Source organism: Rousettus aegyptiacus, unplaced genomic scaffold (genome assembly GCF_014176215.1).
Source record: "Rousettus aegyptiacus isolate mRouAeg1 unplaced genomic scaffold, mRouAeg1.p scaffold_m13_p_2, whole genome shotgun sequence".
Taxonomy (NCBI): Eukaryota; Metazoa; Chordata; class Mammalia; order Chiroptera; family Pteropodidae; genus Rousettus; species Rousettus aegyptiacus.
Window position 1 is genome coordinate 174,041,048 of NW_023416295.1, and position 17,406 is coordinate 174,058,453.

The 17,406-nt window shown below is 61.5% G+C and overlaps 1 protein-coding gene and 1 non-coding gene across 4 annotated transcripts in view; both read left to right on the top strand.

Moving 5' to 3' along the window:
- PARVB (parvin beta) overlaps positions 1-17,406 on the top strand; it is a 79,797-nt gene that overhangs the window by 25,183 nt on the left and 37,208 nt on the right. Inside the window, exon 1 of one of the 3 annotated variants that reach the window (XM_036237634.1) lies at positions 1,285-1,412. The exons of 1 other annotated variant lie outside the window; for it this stretch is intronic. In XM_036237634.1, coding sequence (XP_036093527.1) covers positions 1,319-1,412 — 94 coding nt within the window. In that variant the 5' untranslated portion in view covers positions 1,285-1,318. Of the gene's footprint in view, positions 1-1,284; positions 1,413-1,458; positions 1,654-17,406 lie in introns of those variants that run through there. One more of the 3 variants, XM_036237635.1, reaches the window with a different exon arrangement.
- Positions 283-401, top strand: LOC118614877. The gene has a single exon (XR_004956154.1). It is a non-coding gene; the product is annotated as a 5S ribosomal RNA (ribosomal RNA).

The window sequence follows — 17,406 nt, forward strand, 5'->3', positions numbered from 1 at the left end:
AGTTTTCGTCTGCTGGGGCTGCCACGGACTGGGCGGCCCAAATAGCAGGAATGTTCTGGAGAAATCACTCCAATTCTGGGGGCCCGAAGTCCAAATCAAGGCGCCTACAGGGCTGGTTTGTCTCTTGCCGGTGGGTCCTCTCCCAGGTCCTTACATGGTCTTCCCTCAAGGCGTCTGTGTCGTAACCTCCTCTTCTCACAAGGACATGAGCCACGTTGGGTTAGGGCCAACCAGATGGCCTTATACAACCTTTCTCGTCTCTTTAAAGACTTTTTTTTTTCAGTCTACGGCCATGCTACCCTGAACAAGTCTGATCCCATCTGATCTCGGAAGCTAAGCAGGGTCGGGCCTGGTTAGTACTTGGATGGGAGACCACCTAGGAAGACCAGGTGCTGTAGGTGTAAAAAATAAAAATATAAGGAATGTAAGCTGACAAGGTCCTTGCAATCTGTGAGGTCAACCAAGGGCTGCCTCACCTAAAAAAAAAAAAAAGACTTTTTTAAGATACAGTCACATTCTTAAACATGTGGATTTGGGGGTTGGGGACGTAATTCGGCCCTTACCAGGCTTCTTCGGGTTACCTGAATGTGAGCAAAGTTAGGCCAGGGTCAGCTGTGGGGCCCCACGGCCTTCGGTGACTCGTGCTTGCTGCCGCAGGTCCGGTCTGGACTCTGCGTGACCCCTGGTTTGCACCCCATCGCGTGGGGGGGATGGGGGTGCCGGGGTGCCGGGAGGGGGTCCCATGCTGCTGATACTTGTGTCTGGGGCAGGGTGGTCCACCGAGAACTTTTGTGGGGAGCAGGTCGGCCGTGTCCCATGGCTTCTTCCTCGCACCCTGCCTGTGGAGGGCCAGGTCTTAGTCGGGGACCCGGGCTCACAGCATGGGGTGCTGCAGGCCTCCTGTTTGTTATGTGAGGTCCATTCAGGGCCGGGACGGAGAACAGGGCCTGCGCCACCTCGTGGACCCTCCCGTCCGCCCTGGCCCGGGGCCCTGCGTCCAGGCCCGGCCGAGGTCAGGCTCATCAGAGGCCCAAGTCTGCCCGTTTCCACTGAGCCCCACAAACAGGTCTAAGTCGCAGCCCAGGCGTGGACGATCCCTTCTTTAGGTCTGTGGGTTTGCTTTCCTGGGGAGCAGTTTGCCTGTGAAGCCGTTGGCGGCGAAGATAGAAATAATACTTTGTGGTCAGCGGGGTCTTATCGCAGAACACAGCCGGGCTCTCCCGGCGGCCGGCTCCTTTGTGGTCTGCCTCAGAGTGTCCCTAGAGGGGCCTTGTCCTCCAGCTGCAAGTCACGGTCGCGTCCCTGCTCGCGTGCATATATGAGCCCCGCGCATGTCCCCCGGTCCCCGTCCGGTCCCCGGCCTCGCCCTGTCTGCGCTTCTGACACCTCCGCCGGCCGCACCCTCCTCTCCAGTGAGTGCGGCCGTTCTCTTGTCGTTTCCAGCAGGAGCGAGCCCTGGGCCCACCCTCGCCCTTCCCTGCGTTAGGGGGGCTTTTATGGGGGCCGGCTCTTTAAACCCTGGCCGGCCGTTCGAAGATGGCGAGGACGTGGGTGTGAGGACGGTGGGGTGAGGGGCCACCTGCTGTGTGAAGTGAAGCATGTTGGGACGTGTCCATCACTCCAGGGGGTCATGCGGGCCTTTGGGCCCAAAAGGTTGGTGTTTGGAACATGTTCAGGATCCAGTTGCAATTGAGGTTCTTTTAGGAGTGTCTTGTCTGTCTGATACGATGGTCTCTCTTTCACCTTTCGGTCCTGTCTTTCCCTTTTCGCCGGCCGTTCTTGGCCAGCATCTGGCTCTTCTCGTTGCTGTCGGCGTGGACAGAGCGTTGCCATTATCAGTGTGATGATGGTGGTTAGCAGTCGCCCTGAGGCCCGGTTTTCCCGCCCGTGAAGTTGGGACAACGGTTCAGGTGACGTGTGCGAGCCCCAGGGACCGTCCCGGACTCCTGGCGTGCTCCGTCTGGTGCCGTCCTCATCACGACTTATTTTACAGTTGAGTAAGCGGGAGCCCAGAGAGGCTAACCAAGCTGCCCAGGGTTGCACAGCACATGGGAACAGGATGCAGGGGGTCCGTCGGAGCTCTCTGCCTCTGGTCTCCTGGGGCCCTGCCGGGGGACTGAGTGAGATGAGGGTCGTCCGAATGCGCGATGGTTGTGATCTTTCTGTCTGTGATCATGCCCAGCCTTGCCAGCAGGCGTTTGGCAGGTGTGTGGGAACATTTCTGGAGGGGAGTCAGCAGTCGAAGGAAGGGCTTAAGGCAGCAGAATGCAGGAGGCTCTTAGCTCCTCTCGGAGGCAGCTTTTCAGGGACCTCGTGATAACAAGCAGAAAGTACCTGAGCCAGGCCGGGAGGTCCTTCCTGGGCAGCGCAGGGAGGGGGCGGCGATGAACGGGCCTGGCGGCTCCGAGGGTGGGACCCTGGCCGTCCGCCCGCCCGCCCGCGCGGGGCTGGGACGGACTTTCTTCCTCTCGCCCTTTCTGACCGAGGGGCCGGATGTCTGCTTTCTCTCCCCCTCTCCTGGGAGAAGCACAAGGTACCAGAGCACAGTGAAGGCTCTGAGAAGTCCCGCAGAAAAGGACGTTCGTTTTGCCCTGCCGCCCCCGTCTGTCCTTCGCTTCCTCGACGGTGGCTTCATTCATACCAGACCCGTGTCCGCGGGACCCACCCGGGGAAGCGTCGATGGGGGCCAGAGTATACAGGCTCATCCACCTACTGCTGTTGGAGAGCGAATTCAAAAGCCATGGCCGACGTGTTTTCTCTGAAAGGCTGTTCAATTTTCCTTTAGAAAAGGAGTCCCCGGGCTCGGAAAGCTCGGGGATCTGAGGTGAGAGCACCTTGCCGATCGCGGCTCCGTGGCCGCCTGTCCCGCCGTGGCCCGTGGCCCAGCCGCCCACTCTGCCCTCGCTCCTGGAGGCCTTTTCCGGAAGAGCTGTCATCACCAGTGTGTTTGCCGCCGCCTTGCAGGCTTGACGTCCGCGGCGTACGGGGGCGCAGAGGTTATGACCGGGCCCGAGTGAGTGAGTGTGCGTTTATTGTGGATGCTCAGACAGCAGGGCAGGTAGGGAACAGTCCTAGCTCCACGGCTCACTCGTCGTGGGGTCCGGGGTACTTTCCTTAACTTCCTTGAGCTGTATTTTTCTTATCGGTGAAATGACGACAAGCGAGGTGGCCACTCACTGCAGGGAGGCCCCCGCGGCCCCCACGCCTGGCCCACAGCTCGCAACCCCGGAGCGCCGGGGAGCTGCCGCCGCTGCCGCTTCGGGGTCACTGCCGGCTGCTGGCCCTGTCTGCCTCCCCCTCCTTCCTCCCCTATGGCCCCTTTACTGCCTACGGGGGTCTGAGACTGCAAGGACTTTCTGCGATTTCTTAAATGTCCGTGACTCCCTGTGTTTGTTCTTCGTGGAGAGGGCTTTGTCATTGGGTCGACTTGGTTCCAGTCTGACTGTCACCATTAGCTGCCTCTCCTCGGGCAAGCCACCTGCATGCGAAGCCTCCGTTCCCGGGTGTGTGGCCGGCCCCCTGCCCCAGCTGTCTCGGCTGGCTGTGGGAGCCTGAGTGAGCTCATGTCGGAGGATGTGGGCGGGGCTTCCTTCCTCTCCGGCTCCGTCTGGTACTCCGACCCCACCCTGCGGGCCACCTCTCAGTGCGCCCTGTCAGGCGAGGGGCTTTCACGCTGGGCGTGGAGAGGGATGAGGTAAGGGAATGCAAGAATGCAGAGCCAGCAGCTTTCCGATCGGCTTCTTCGCCTCCCTCCTGCGGCAGTGACCCAGAGTGAGAGTTCATGCCTCTCCTACCCGCTGGGAACATGGGGGCGGAGGTCCGGGACTCTCTCCCTCCTCCCCGAAGGCCAGGTTCCTCGAAGACCCAGCTCCGATGGCGCCTCCTCCAGGAAGCCCGCCGGGGTTGCTACCCATTTGCTCTGAGGTCCTCAGCATTCTCATGTTTCGCTGTTGTTTGTCCCCTGGATGCCGAGGCCCTGGGGGCCGGGCGTGTGTCTGAGTCCTCACCCCGGCCATGGGACGCCTGAGGTTAGTGGACGTCCACCAGGTAGGTGCCTGTGGGACGGGCGAACGAGCCGACGCGTACTGAGGCGAATCGCACCATGGCCGTGCGATGAACTGTGTGTGCAGAGCCAGCCTTCTTTCATTAAGTGGAGGGGATCGAAAGTTCAGCGTGAATTCCCGCCGCCACCCTTACGCCCCCAGCCCGGACTCTTACATCTCTCCAACGCCAACTACAAACGAAGGGACCCCAGACGTGAAAAGAGGCCCTGCAGTCATCGTCTCCAAACGCAGACGTTCCCGTGTGGCTGAGGGGGCAGGACAGGCCTTTCGAATTTGGGGTACACTGGAACAGATGCAACCAGTGCTTACAGAAGGTGTGGAGGAGGTCGGGGTGGGGGGAGCCTCTCCCTCGAAGGAGGAAGCAGGCTGCGGGGTGCTCTCCTGCCTCCTTCCCTTCCAGCTAGGCAGGCGACTGGCTTGCACGCAGTAGGCCCGCAGAGCTTATTTGCTGAGTGTTTGCTGAGGGCCTCCTCCGTCCCTTAGGTCCCGGGGTTGGCCATGTCACGCACATGTCCTCTTATCAAATCCGTGACCAGGAAGGAGGCATGGTTGGTTATAGGCGCATTTCACTCATTCAGCTGACACCTGTTGAGGGCCTACGGTGTGCCGGACCCTGTGCTGGGCTCCTAGGGTACGGACAAAGGGGGTGTCTGTTCGAGCTGGAAACAGACAGTTGTTTAAACACAAAATAATACCAGAGCGTGGCAGCTTCAGGGCAGGGGGGAAGCGGAGCGCTGTGCCAGCCACCCAGGGGACTTCGAGGTGGGCGTCTTGGAAGGAGCGTCAGCAGGGGTCGGTCCCCTAAGGCCAGCACGAGGCTCCCATTGAGGGGGAGAAGGAAGCCCGGCTGTGTTGGAGTAAACCCCGAAGTTCTGAGCCGCACAGTTCATCCCGTTGTCTGGGCGAGCAAAGCTGACAGAAGACGGTCCCTCGGCACTGTGACCGTGGGCTCTGGTCCGCGGCGCCTCCGAGCAGCAGCTGTCTGGCTGCGTAGGACGTCGGCTGCACACTTGGCTGGTCCGGCTGTCCCTGCCTGGACCCCAGCTGTCACCAGTGTCCTGAGCACGCACCGTGCTGGAGCCCACTGGCTTCCTTGGGGAGGAGGGGTGCGGTTGCCAGGGCAACCAGAGGTGGGAGGCCAGGGCTTCAGGCAAGAGGCTGAGCTGCTTGCTGCCACAGGGAGGCCACAGGGAGCGAGGCTCAGGGCAGGCCGATTCTGGCCTGCAGGGGAGAGCCGTGCCCCGCCCCCCAGAGCCTTGCCTCCGGTGCAGGAGGGGGGTATGGGTGGGGGAGCGTCAAACATCACTCACTGTCTCCTTCCCCGTGTGCCCTCCCCGCTGCCTGCTGCAGGCCCGGCTGGGCTGTGTGGGTGGCTGGAGTCTGGCCCCGTGCCGGGCACTCAGCGTGATAACAAGATGGATGGGCTAGATGTGCCGCAGAGTCACTTCTGCCCTCAGGCCCTGCCTCATGTCCACACTGGGTGGGAAGGCAGGGGCACCGAGGGGCCCAGTCTGTGCCTCTGTGCCGAGGAGACCCGCCCTGTGGGCCCCATGCAGACTGCAGGCAGGGGCTGGGGGGCGGCAGGCAGGAGCCTTTATCCCGAAGGGTCTGGAGGCCGGGCACTGCCCGCCTTGGTCCTGTAGGCTGGGATGCCCACACTGTACACTGGTTAGCGCTTATGGTTTGCAGAGCACAGGACAGTCTGGGTGGGGTTAAGCCGCCCAACGACCCTGTGAGATGAGGAACTAAGGCTCTGACCCCGGAGAGATTCTGACCGGAGAGAAGGTGCTGGATGCCTGCGGGGGCCGCATGGCGGGGACCCCCCGCCTGTCCAGCTGCTGGGACTCCCAGGCCCGCTCCAACGTGGGCTCCGCACCTCGGCCCTGCCCACGTCTTGACCGGGTCACTCTCTGAGGTGGGGATGCCCTGGGTGCAGTAGGCTGTTGAGCAGCATCCTTGGTCTCTGCACACCAGGTGCCAGGAGCAGCTTCTGCCTCCAGGGGTGACGACCACAGCTGTCTCCAGACACTGGCACGCACGCCCCGGAGGGCTGCATCGTCCCCGGCTGAGGCCGACCGAGCTAGGAGGAGGCCGCCTCCGGGGAGTGTGTCCGCAGGACCCGTCACCCCGGGAGTGGGAGGCCAAGGGAAGAGAAGACCCCTGGCAACCACTGAGCCCCCACCCCCCAGGCCCTGGGGCCATGCGTGCCTGGAACACATGTGCACGTGCACGCGCGCGCACACACACACGTGCACACATGTGCACACGCACGCACGTGCAACGCACACGCACGGTGATGACGCCAGAAACGGTGTGCGCGCGAGGGGCGCCACGGACCCCGACCTTGTTTGGGGTGGCAGGGAGAGAAACTCTGCACAGCGCCAGGCTCCCGGTCGCTCCTCTGAGGGCTCCAGGGCCCCGCCCCCCAGCCGTGGACCCCGCCCCCAGTCCTGGGTCCCGCCCCCTGCCCCCTGCCCCGCCCCCCCTGCCCCCTGCGCGCCCCGCCCTCCCGGGCTCCAGCAGGCCCTTCGCCTTTGTTGCCTCCAGGGCTGCGTCTGCTCAGGATGCGTGGAGCCGCCTGTGCCCGGGCGGGCCAGCGCACATGCCACCCTGGCCCCTTAAGTATGTCAGGTGGCAACAGAGCCACCAGCGTCGGAGTCGCCCGCCCAAAAGCCACCTGCTTCTGGAAGGTGTCCGCCTGCCCCGCAGGCCTGACCCGCTGGAAACCTCTGCGCGTGTGTCCGGCCTCGCCTGTGCGGGTGGCGACGGCCACTAGAGGGCGCTGCCCTTCCGGCGTTTCCCGCATCCCTCCTCTCAGGCCTCTCCCAGCTGAGCGTTTCTGTGGCAGGTGCAAGGAGAGTCTTTTGTTTATTTATTTTTTAGAATGCCGGAATGATTTAATCTTCTTATCTTCTCAGCAGAGCGCACTTTGGACTTCCCTGGGTAGACAGGGCATTATCGATCGGATTAATTAAGACAAGTTTCGCAGCACAGGGGCCTGTGGAACCCGCTTCACCCACTTCTATCCACCGACAGTTCTGTTTCCTCTATTAAGTTCTCTCCCAGCGTGTTAACCTCCCTGGGCTCGTCCCCTGCTGGAAACCAGCGGCGGATTTCCTTACCTCCCTCCTGGGCGGGGCACACCCCACAGCTCGGCCCCGAGGGGCCCTGAGCACGGCCACCAAACACTTTTTGGATAATTCAGGCTTCTTTTGAGTTTTTCTTTCAAGTCCTCACCAAACACCAGCACCGCTGATGGGTAGAAATGCAACGAAGGTACCATCCCCAAGTCAAGGAAGCAGCATTCATGTCCAGGGATCTGCCATCAGATTCGGGCAGATTTGGCCAGGGTCAGGGGTGTTTGCCAGGCCGTGGAGCTAAGGTGGGCCGAGAAAACGGGATGCAGAACAGGATGGCTCTTTTGAGGGTCGGGGAGGCTGGCTTGTGGGATACGGGCCCAGCTGTCCATCACAGGGGCGGGGCTAATGGGACACGTGCCAGAGAACTTCAGGAGAACAGGCGCTGGACAATGGCGGTTCCCGGCAGTTCCCGGCGGTTCCCGGGGTCCCTGGGGAAGCCTGCACTGTCTCCCCTGTCCAGACGGGCACGCGGCCTGAGGGGGCCTGCCCCGCTGGCCTTCGCCTCTGGCGTGTGGCTGCATTTTAATTTCCCTCGAGTCACTTGTGCAATGCTTCCGAGCCTCCCGCGGGCTCTCTGGCCTCCTTCTCCTGGTCCCCTGTCACTGTGGGTGGGGCCTGGCCCTGGCTCATTGCTGGCGGACTTTGGGAGGCCCTTTGGAGTCTTCAGAACTGGCGTGGGGGCCGGACGGTGTTGCTGGTACTGCCCAGTAGCCATCCTGATGCTTTATGTGGAGTTGGGGTTCTGTTATAATTGGTCTCGTGAGTGTCTGTTCTAAAAGCTCAGTGACCGTGGAAAGATGTTCGCGGTGCCGTCTGAGCAGTAAATTCAGGATCTTTGCAATTAGCTCATGCCTGGTTTGCAGTGAAGTGGATGTTTCAATGACTGGATTCTCTGCGAATTGGTGACCTGGGGGTACATGGCCTCTGGGGTCATCTGAACAGTTATGGGCTGTGGCCGTTCTAGCCCTCAGTGCTGGCAGATAACTGAGGCAGTCGGGATTTGGTTGCGTTCAGGATTTGGTTGCGTTCAGGATTTGGTTCTGTTCAGGCGAGGACACATTTGTGGGGTCTCCTCTGTGTGTTGGGTCCTCTCCTGAGGCTCAGGGGTGATGGAACTTGACCTCTGCCTTCTAGAAATTTATCATCCAGCAGTGAGCCATCCGCACAATCCCTAGATCACGAACTCAGGATGGCTGGGCTGTCTGTGAGTTCACGGCCAGACCTGGCTGCCTTGTGTGGTCCACTGGGCCGACTTGTGGAGCGGACAACTCTGTGTGACACTGAGTGCTCCTGGTCACCCAGCTCAGGTGCCGATGGTGGCCTGGGAAGGAGAAGGGAGACCCCGCATTGACTGCTCCATGCACATCACCTTGTTAAATTAGTTGTCGTGGCAACCTTAGGATCAGGTCCGGTGGTTATCCCCCCACGGAAGGAGCAAAGGCTGCACCCACCGGCGCGGTCCTCCTGCGACGGACCCCCAGAGCCTCCAGCCTCTCCACCATTCTGTGGGCGTCTGCTCGGACCCTGGGCCTGGGGGTTCTGGAAGAGTGACGGATGACTTCCGGGCAGGGCCGTGGAAGAGGGGGCGTTTGCAGTGGCATGTTGGGCTCCCCGGCACAGTGCAGAATCCGTCACTCCTGGAGTGGGCGCAGCCTGAGCAAAGGCTTCAGTGGAGGGCGGGGGCAGGTGCCACGGGGAGGGGTTCAGACTTTGTTCCGGGGGGCAGCGGAGGGTGGGGACAGTCCGTGGGCAGGGAAGAGGCCTCCTGGGCCTCTGTGCTGACGCACCGGGAGGTGTCTGGGAGTGGGGAGGACCGGGAACCTGGACCCCCACGTCCTGGCGCAGACGCCCAGGCCGTCCGCGGGCCTCGCCGCCTTCTCGGCCCTGAGGATTCTACCTGCGGCACTCGGGGAGATGGCTTGGATAAGCTGACCCACTTGTTTTCTGTCTGGAAAACCAGTGAAACCGGCACTCGTCCCTAACGGGTCCGTCATCCTTTGTGAGTGAGAAGCCCGGGCCCCTCCCATGCCCTGGTTTCTGCTCTCCGGGTGGTTTAGATGGTAAACGTGACATTTAACATCCACCTGGAAGCCTTTCTTCCTGTTTTTCCCAGGGACAATTCGTTTTTCTGTTTCTCACCTTTTTTCTGATCACCCAGGGCAAAGGGGGACAAAGGCCTGATCCGGTTGACGTCGGCTTCTGAGAGCTAGCGTTTCTGTGTTTGAACTTGAGCAACTTTTTTGGCATTCGGAGGCCTGGTTTTCCCAGAAACGGGTGGATCACCGTGACGCTCCGCCTGTGGCAGGTGGCTGGCTGAGCGCGCGCCCCGACAGACGGGCTTTGCGAGCGCCGCTCCGGGCGCAGCTTGTCCCACTAAGTCCCTAACCGCAGAGCAGAAGCCTGTCTCTGGAGTCCCCCCATTCTGCACGGCCACGTCGTGGTGACTGGGTCCTCGGCGACTCACGACTGCCAGGCTGACGCAAGCCCGTTCCGTGGCCGGAGGTGGAATGCTCAGCAGGCATCGTCTGCCCCCGGTTCCTGTGACTTGACGTCTCTTACCTAAACTCCCTAGGCGGCTGCCCGTGTACCACACTCACAGTCGTTTGCTCGTTCGTTCATTCATTCCACGGGTGTTTGTCGAATGCTCGTCACGTGCCAGGGTTTGTGCAGGGCGCGAGCTTATGAATAGCCACTGGCCCGTCCGCATTGCTCGGGGGACAGGGAGGTAGGCGCACCCCCTGGGAGACAAGGGTTTGTAGCTGTCGCATGCTCGGGGCGCCCAGAGGAGGGCCCTAGTCCCACCCAGAGGGCGGGCGTGCGGAGGGGTTTGGATTTTGCCCTGGAGCCCGAGGGAGCCATGGGGTGCCCTCCGCTGGGGAGCGAGGTGGCCAGCGTTGTGTGTTGGAAGGACCCACGTTGCGAATGGCGGAACACCCAACTGAAAACACAGCGGCGTCCATGGGCACGTTTGACAGGAAGTTCCAGAGGTGCTCGCTCAGGTGAGGCTTGATCCGGCACGCAGACAGCTTCGCCGAGCCGTGTTCCCTCGGCTCCGCCGCCCCGCCGCCGTCACGGCCAGGTTCTGCGTGGCGCTGAGGCGGTGAGGAAGCTTCCACCTGCATCCTCTCTGGGTCACGGCCGTGGGAAAGGGCGCGTGTCTCATTCCGCTCTCCTGGTAGAATCTCCTCGTAGCGGTTGACTCTACCTGGGCTGAGGCCCCCTCTGGCCTGGTGGCTGTGGTGTGGGGAGTACAGCATGCCCATCGGCACAGCCCTGGGCTGGAATGGTGGCCCGAGGGGCTGGTTCCCTCCAAGGGGGTCCCCGAAGGTCGCCTGCAGAAAGGGGGGCGGGGTTGGGATGGGGAGAGGCCAAGGCAGGGCCGGTGGGAGGCTAGGGTGGCCGCCCTGCTCAGAGGACCAACCCCCGCCCCGGGGCCACCCCAGGGACAGGATGCGAGATTCAGGATCTGCGGGGGAGTGCGGGGGGCAGGGTGGGTGCGGGGTGGACCTAAGTCCAGCACCTCGGTCGCAGCCTCTGTGTTCTGCACGCTCACACGTGTTGGGGCCCGAACTGGGTTATCACTTGCGGGGTTTCACGGGGCTCCCTCCTGCCGTCTCTCTCTCCCCCTAGACTGCCTGTGGGGTCCCCTGAGGCCGGCAGTGCCGCCCTCAGCATCCCGAGCCTCCCCGGCCTCCCACGGCCATTTTGGCAGTCTGAACCCTCTTGCAGGGGCGTGGGAACCAGCCCTTAGAAGCAGAGGGTTTGGGGAGAAGCCAGGGTGGCGCGCGAACCCCTTCACTGTTGCCGCCGAGACAGACAGCTCTGCATTCAATTCACGGAGGAAGCATGTAATTCTGGGTTGTCCCCATGTGAGGGGAAGTGGTCTGTAGTCTTACCGAAAGCGGGGCGCTGAAGAAGTTCTGGGGTTCTGTGGGCCTGGGGTGGGTCGGATCTGTGCCTGACCAGCTGGGCCAGCTCGGGTGTGAGTCAGTCGTCTAGAGGCCTCGTCCACAGCAGAAGCCGAGCCCGGCGGCGTGTGGGAGGGGTGGCCAGTGAGCTCTCCTCCTCCCTGGAGACTGAGGCTGCGCAGGTGCTGGCCAGGTAGGAAGCTTCTGGAACGCGGCCCCGTGCTCGTCATTAAGAGTCGCTCACCAGTTTGGGTTTGGGAGCGGGCAGGGCGCGGTCATGACTTTTCAGTGGGTGCTGCTCCAGGCGGGGTCCACGGACCAGTGGCAGCACCCGGGGGCTGGCTGGTGGCACCGTGTCTTGGGCCTTGCTCAGACCTGCTGGATCCAGAGGCGCCCATCAGCCCAGGGGTCCGAGCACATCGGAGTCGGGGAGCCTGGGCTGTGTGCTCAGGAGGAGGAGGGCGAAGGGTTAGCAGAGGCTCCTGGGAAGGCTTTGGCCGGCGATTGGGGGGGTGGGGGGCAGATGACGGAGGTCCAGGCGACGTGCGGTCATTCGGTGTTGTCTCAGGGCAGGTCTCCAGTGCGGGGTTCCCTGAGGGCGAAGGCCCCTCGGCTCCCCCCGCACACCTATCCCAGGCAACCCCGGGCAGCTCTGCACGTCCTGGGATCACCTGAGACAGGTGCCGTGCCCCGAGCACGGGACGCCGCACAGCCGCGGGCGGCCCGGGTTCCGGGCCCTGCTGCTCTGCCTTTGGAAGCCGACCCTGGCCGGCGGCGGAGACAGCCCCCGCTCGGGCAGGCTGTCCGACCTCCTGTCTCCTCTCATCTCCTTCACGGTAGAACCAGCTGCCACCGCCGTGGCCCCCGCCGTCCGCGCCCTGTCAGAGCATCTGCTTGTCGTCCGTCCTTTTTTTATTTTTATTCGCAAGTAACATTTGAACACAATCGTGGCAAAGCCCCCCCGCCTCAGTTTCCCCTTTCCTCCTGTCACTCATCCCTTCCGGGAGTGACGTGCCCCTTACTTCGGAGAGCACCCTTTCCTTCCCTTGTCTATGAATTTAGGCGCGTACCACTAGAAATACGCAGTTTCGAGTTTTCCGATTGTATTTTTTACATAAACATCATACTGTATTGTTTTGAAACATGCTTTTAAAGCTCTATGCTCTCAATACGGCCTGCACTTAATTGTCCTTTGGTTCCTCAGAAGCCTTCTCGGGGCCTGGTGCTCGGCGGGTGGCCAGGACGCGTCCCTCCCCGCGTCTGCCGCCTGCACCGGGTGCTCCGAGCGCGGGGAGCCCCCTGCTGGCCTTGGGCTGACCGACCCGGGCCCTGAACTCTCGCTGCAGGGGCAGTGAGGCTGTGGGCCTGGTTTACATTCTGCCTCGCTGAAACGCTCTCCCATTTATTTTAGCCTCTAAACTTATTTTGTCTTGAGAGATGGATCGGGACCTCGCGCCCCGGGAAAGCAAACCCCATAAATCAGGTGTTCGGGCTGCGGGACCCTGTCAAGGTCTGGGCTGCGGTCCCGGTGCCTTCTCATGCCTCTGGTCTGGTCAGCGCAGTTCAGAAACTCGCCCCGCCCTGGGAACTCACAGCGAGTTCACCGAACATCCACGGACCCAGCTCGCCACGGACGGTGGGCCCGCGCACTGCGCGACACGGCCCGAGCCCAGGCCCCCGTACAGACGGCCCTCTTCCAAGGTTAAGAGGCTTTTGCTTTCATGTTCTGCTTACACGGATCGCTGAAAGTGATTTCACTCTTTGCCCACAGCCGGGGCGGGGAGGGCGGCTGCTCTCTCTGGGGCTGTGGGTCCCCGCCGCCTTCACGCTGGGCGGGTGGCTGTCGTGCACCCGCCATAATCCTGAGAATCGCGGAGGGGGAACCTGGAGTCCGTATCCTCGGGGGAGGGCCGGGCCTCATGTTTCAAGGCCTTTACACAGTGACCCGCCAGAAGAAGCTCACCTCTTTGAATTGCGATCGGTGGCTGGTTTGGATCAGCTTATCTTTGATGTCAGAAAGGGCTGTCCTACAGTGCCCCGCCGCCCCCCCCCCTGCCGCCCGCCCCCCTTCGAGTCTGTGGGTGTCAGTGTTCGCGTTTAGATCTCGGTTGGGCCTTACGTAAACACCACAGAGCTGTGAGGTCGTCACACGAAGCACAGTTTGAATTATTTTTAGAAGAACTGCTCTGCTAAGACCTTCATGGCCGACGAATTTCATTATTCCGATAAAGGACAACTTCGCAAAGAAACAACCCCTCTGCACGCAGATGGAAGCTGGGGAATTCATAGAAAGCTCTCCCTTGGCAGAGGCCCTGGAAGCCTCACTGAAGAGCGATTTTGTGGGGTTCCTACGGAAACGCAGGAAAGTGGGTCCCCGACGGCCTCTCCCCCGCCCGGGAAGGGCCTGGGGGTGGCGAGCTCACAGGGGTAACGCCTGTTTTCCCCGCCGACTCTGAGGACCACTCGGTTCCTCTGAGGAGGACTCGTCGTAACTAGAGGAGGCTCTATCTTGAAAACGGCCGGCCAAGTGTCCAAAATCAGGGCGGCTCTCGGTCCGTTTCTGAGTTCTTCTAGGTGCGGACGGGGGAAGAACTCTGTTTTTGTCGGCATTTCCTTTTTGATTCTGGTTCAGACCGGCCGCTGAAAATTCTGCCCTGATCTTTCCTCCTCTGTGAAAACCAGGACATGGCTGTGTGGTGCGCAAGCCCCCAGGAGGCGGCAAAGCCTCGCCGCTGTGTCGAGACCGCACACTTAGAAAAAGGTCAGAAAACGGAGTTGTCACAGCTTCATTCCCCAAGGGACGTGGCTCATCCCCCACAAGGGCTTTGCATCCTCTCCGAATGTCCGACAGGGGAGCCCCACTGTGAGCGCCCTGCACCCCATCTTCGCGGGGGGAGGGGGTGCGTCGCGATTCCCCCTCCGCGGCCGAGAAGCCTTTGTGTTCAGGTTCGTGCTTCCGTCAGCCAGCCTGCTTTCAAAGTTGCGTTTTTCTAATAATGTCAAAAGGAGGGGGGGAAAAGGCCGCCTGAAAGCCTTTAAAAAAAAAAAAAAAAAGCCTGGGTATAAATAAGTTAAAAAAAAAAAAATGAAACCCGCACAAAGAAAGAGCTGAGAAACAAAACGTCAAAGCCGGAACCCTCGCGTCTGGCCCGGGGCGTAAATGTCACCTCCGATGGAGGAGGCGCTTTCAGGCGGCCAGGTTTTAGTTTTGCAGCCTCTTCCTGCCGCTTTGTGTGCTCGAGATTCCAGCAGTGAGAGCTGGTTTCTTTTCTTTTCACCTGGCCGGCCTGCGGGCGGAGGGGCGGAGAGAGAGCGGCCTCGTAACCCGCGCGTCCACACATCGCACCAAGGCCGAAAGCGGGCATTTATCCAGCGCGTGCTGCGTGCCGGGGGCCGTCCTGAGTGCGCACCTCGTTTACCCCTCATCTCCCTTCGAGGTGCGTCAGGCCCCATGTCACAGGTGGAAACTGAGGCACAGCGCAACTGGGTAGCTATCCCAGGGCCGCCCAGCTCGTCGGCGGCCCAGCTGGAATCTGAAACGGGCAGCCCGGTTCCAGGGCCCTCGGCCCTTGGCCGTGCCGCTCTTCATGTTGCTTAAAGACCCACTGTGTGCAGGAGCCGAGGTAGCACTGGTGTGGGCAGCTGGTCCAGGAAAAAGTAGTCACAGGGCGGTGTGACTCAAGCTGGACAGAGAGGAGTCTGGAGGGGATGTGGAGCACCCTGGAGGGCTTCCTGGAGGAAGCAGCCAGTAAGCTGAGGCTTGGAGGTGGAGTAGGATGGAGCTGGGGACAGTGAAGCACACGTGCAGGTAGACCCCGGTGCAGTCTGGTTCCAGGGCTCCCTGGTTTGTGTGTGTCAGGTGCCTTCACCTCTCCCAGACACCAGCCCGGCCGGGACCCAGCCACTCCCTCGCAGACTGGTCAGGAGACGAGATGAATGAACAGCACACAGTGGGTGCTCAGGGCATGGGAGTGGTCCTCTCCCTTCTTTCCGCTAACAGGCAAGAACCCGGGTTAGACGTTTACCATGACCTGAGGTTGCAAACCGGCCACGCTCGGCTGGCCCACGGAATCGGGATTGTCTGCTCACATCGACGAACTGGGAGGTTCCACACTAAACCCCAACTTTTCAGCTTCATTTGAAAAGCTCCTCAGATCTGGCGGCTGTGGCCTGCACATCCGGCTCTGCCGCCCAGGGCTGAGCGAGGCGTGGCCGTCCCCAGAGGGGCACCCGTCCAGTCGAACGCTGTCCCTCGGCTCGCCCTCTCTGAGGCCCCTGGCCTCCCCCAGCCCCGTGTCCACTGTGCGGCCTCTGGCCACAGTGTGTCACCGCTGGGAGGCGGACTCTGGCTCGGCGGGACTGTGTTGGCTTCGGCGCCCTTGTGGTCGGCCACCGGGGTTTAGTGGGGACGAGGCCTCTGTCTCGGAGCAACGGCAGACACGTGAGTCCCCGGCCACGGGACGCCGAGCCCCAGTCCCTCGGAGCGCCCCTGCCTGTCACGCACCCCGGACGCCTGATCTTCTTCTGGGACTCAGCACAGTGGGGTTTGGCGTCTTTGAAGTGTTTCCCTTTCTGGCAAATAGACCAGTGCTTGAAACGGCAGATGCATTCTGGGATTAATGGGAAGCCACTGAGCGGGCAGAGTGGGGTCCTGGGGGAAGCGTCTGGTTCCAGAGGGGCCCCTCCCTCCAGTCACCACCGACCCTCCGAAGACAACAACCAGATTTAGGCTGCCAGCTCCTCAGCCGAGTGCCCCTCAGAGGAGCCAGCCTGTGAGAGGAAGCAGAGTCCCGAGACCCCCCCTGTGGCTCAGAAGCGACGCGGCTCCCACCTCGGGCTTGTGGAAGCTCAGCTCGGAGCCGTCACCCGCATGCTTTGCACAGAGTCTCAAAGCCCCTTTTCTGAATTCTTGGCATCTTCGAAGGTGGCATGCGATTGCTGCCTCCTCCGGGAAGCTTTCCGGGGTTCTCTCTGGGATGAGGGACCTTCCTCTCCTCTTCATCACTCATTCCTCAGCCCGGAGCCCTCCCCTGCACAGAGCTTGTGCTCCGCACCAGGAGCTGAGTGCCCTCATCTCACTTATGCCTCAGAACCGCCCTGGAGGTTCATGCTGCCCCCCGCCTGTTAGAGACGGAGAAGCCGAGGCTTAGCGAGGCGAAGGGACTTGCTCCCGGCCACACACCGGCCTGTGCCAGAGTGCGATCTGAACCCTGGGCTCCGTGACCACAGGCTCGGGCTCGTGACTGCTGGCGGCTGGCCCTGGGGTCTGCCTGCACCCCTGCACCCCGCCCCCAGCTAGGGGGGGCCTCCTTTTCTTCAAGACTTTGTGCATCGCAAGCCCCTTTGGCAGGCGCCCTTGAGCCAGAGCCTGGGCGGGGCGGGGAGACCATTTCTATTTGTAAAGGTCACAAAGTCCTGGGCCCTGTTTAGTGTTATCGTTGACGTTCAAGGCCAGAGTGGAGCTCGCTCTGTTCTCGCGTGACCCAGTTTCGCTGCTTCGAGCCGCCCTGCCCTCTCTCCGTCCCCCATCTCTGATGTTGAAATCGGGCAGCAGGGCCGCCTGGAAGCATTTCTTTCTCACCTCCGGCTCCATCCCTCCCGCCGGTGGCTCTGGCGTGCGCTGCCCCATGTCCAGGTGAGCGATGACCTGCGTGGCAGCTCTGGGGGCTTTCGCGGAGCAGTTATGGGCTCACCTGAAGGACTCACCTGCGTGGCCCGCCCATGCCCTGAAGCCCAGCTGCATGGCTCTCCGCGTGCGGGAAACGGTGGAGTCTTTCGTTCCTTGGCTGCAGATTATAAGCATCGCAGGCAGCTCGACCAGCAGAGACCTCGCTGGCCTTCTGTCCTTCCGTGACGTCGGCCCAGGAAACGGGACCCAGGAGTCCAGGGTCTTGTGCGTACACCTGCTTTGCCATACACACCTCATTTTTTTTTTTTGTGAAAAATCCCGTTTTCCTCATTCTCTTTTCTGCCTCTGCAAGCTCTTGGCTGATTAGACACTTTGTAACTTATTATATAGTACCGATAATCGCTGAAATTGGGCTCTGGCCTGGGTGACCCATGGGGACCTTGGGAATGTTTTTAGGGGAGCGAGGCAGAGGGGGTGTCGACAGTCTACGTGTTCGTCGGAGGGTTTCGGGAGGACAGGGTGGCTGTGTGTGAGGCTTGTTCTGGAGGGTGGGGTTAGGGCGCCCTGCTGCTGAGGGGCTGACTTCCAGACCGAAAAGTGTTGGGAGACGGGCCCCTTTTTCTTTTTAATTGTGGCAAAACGTACGTACTCTACGGTCCACCGTT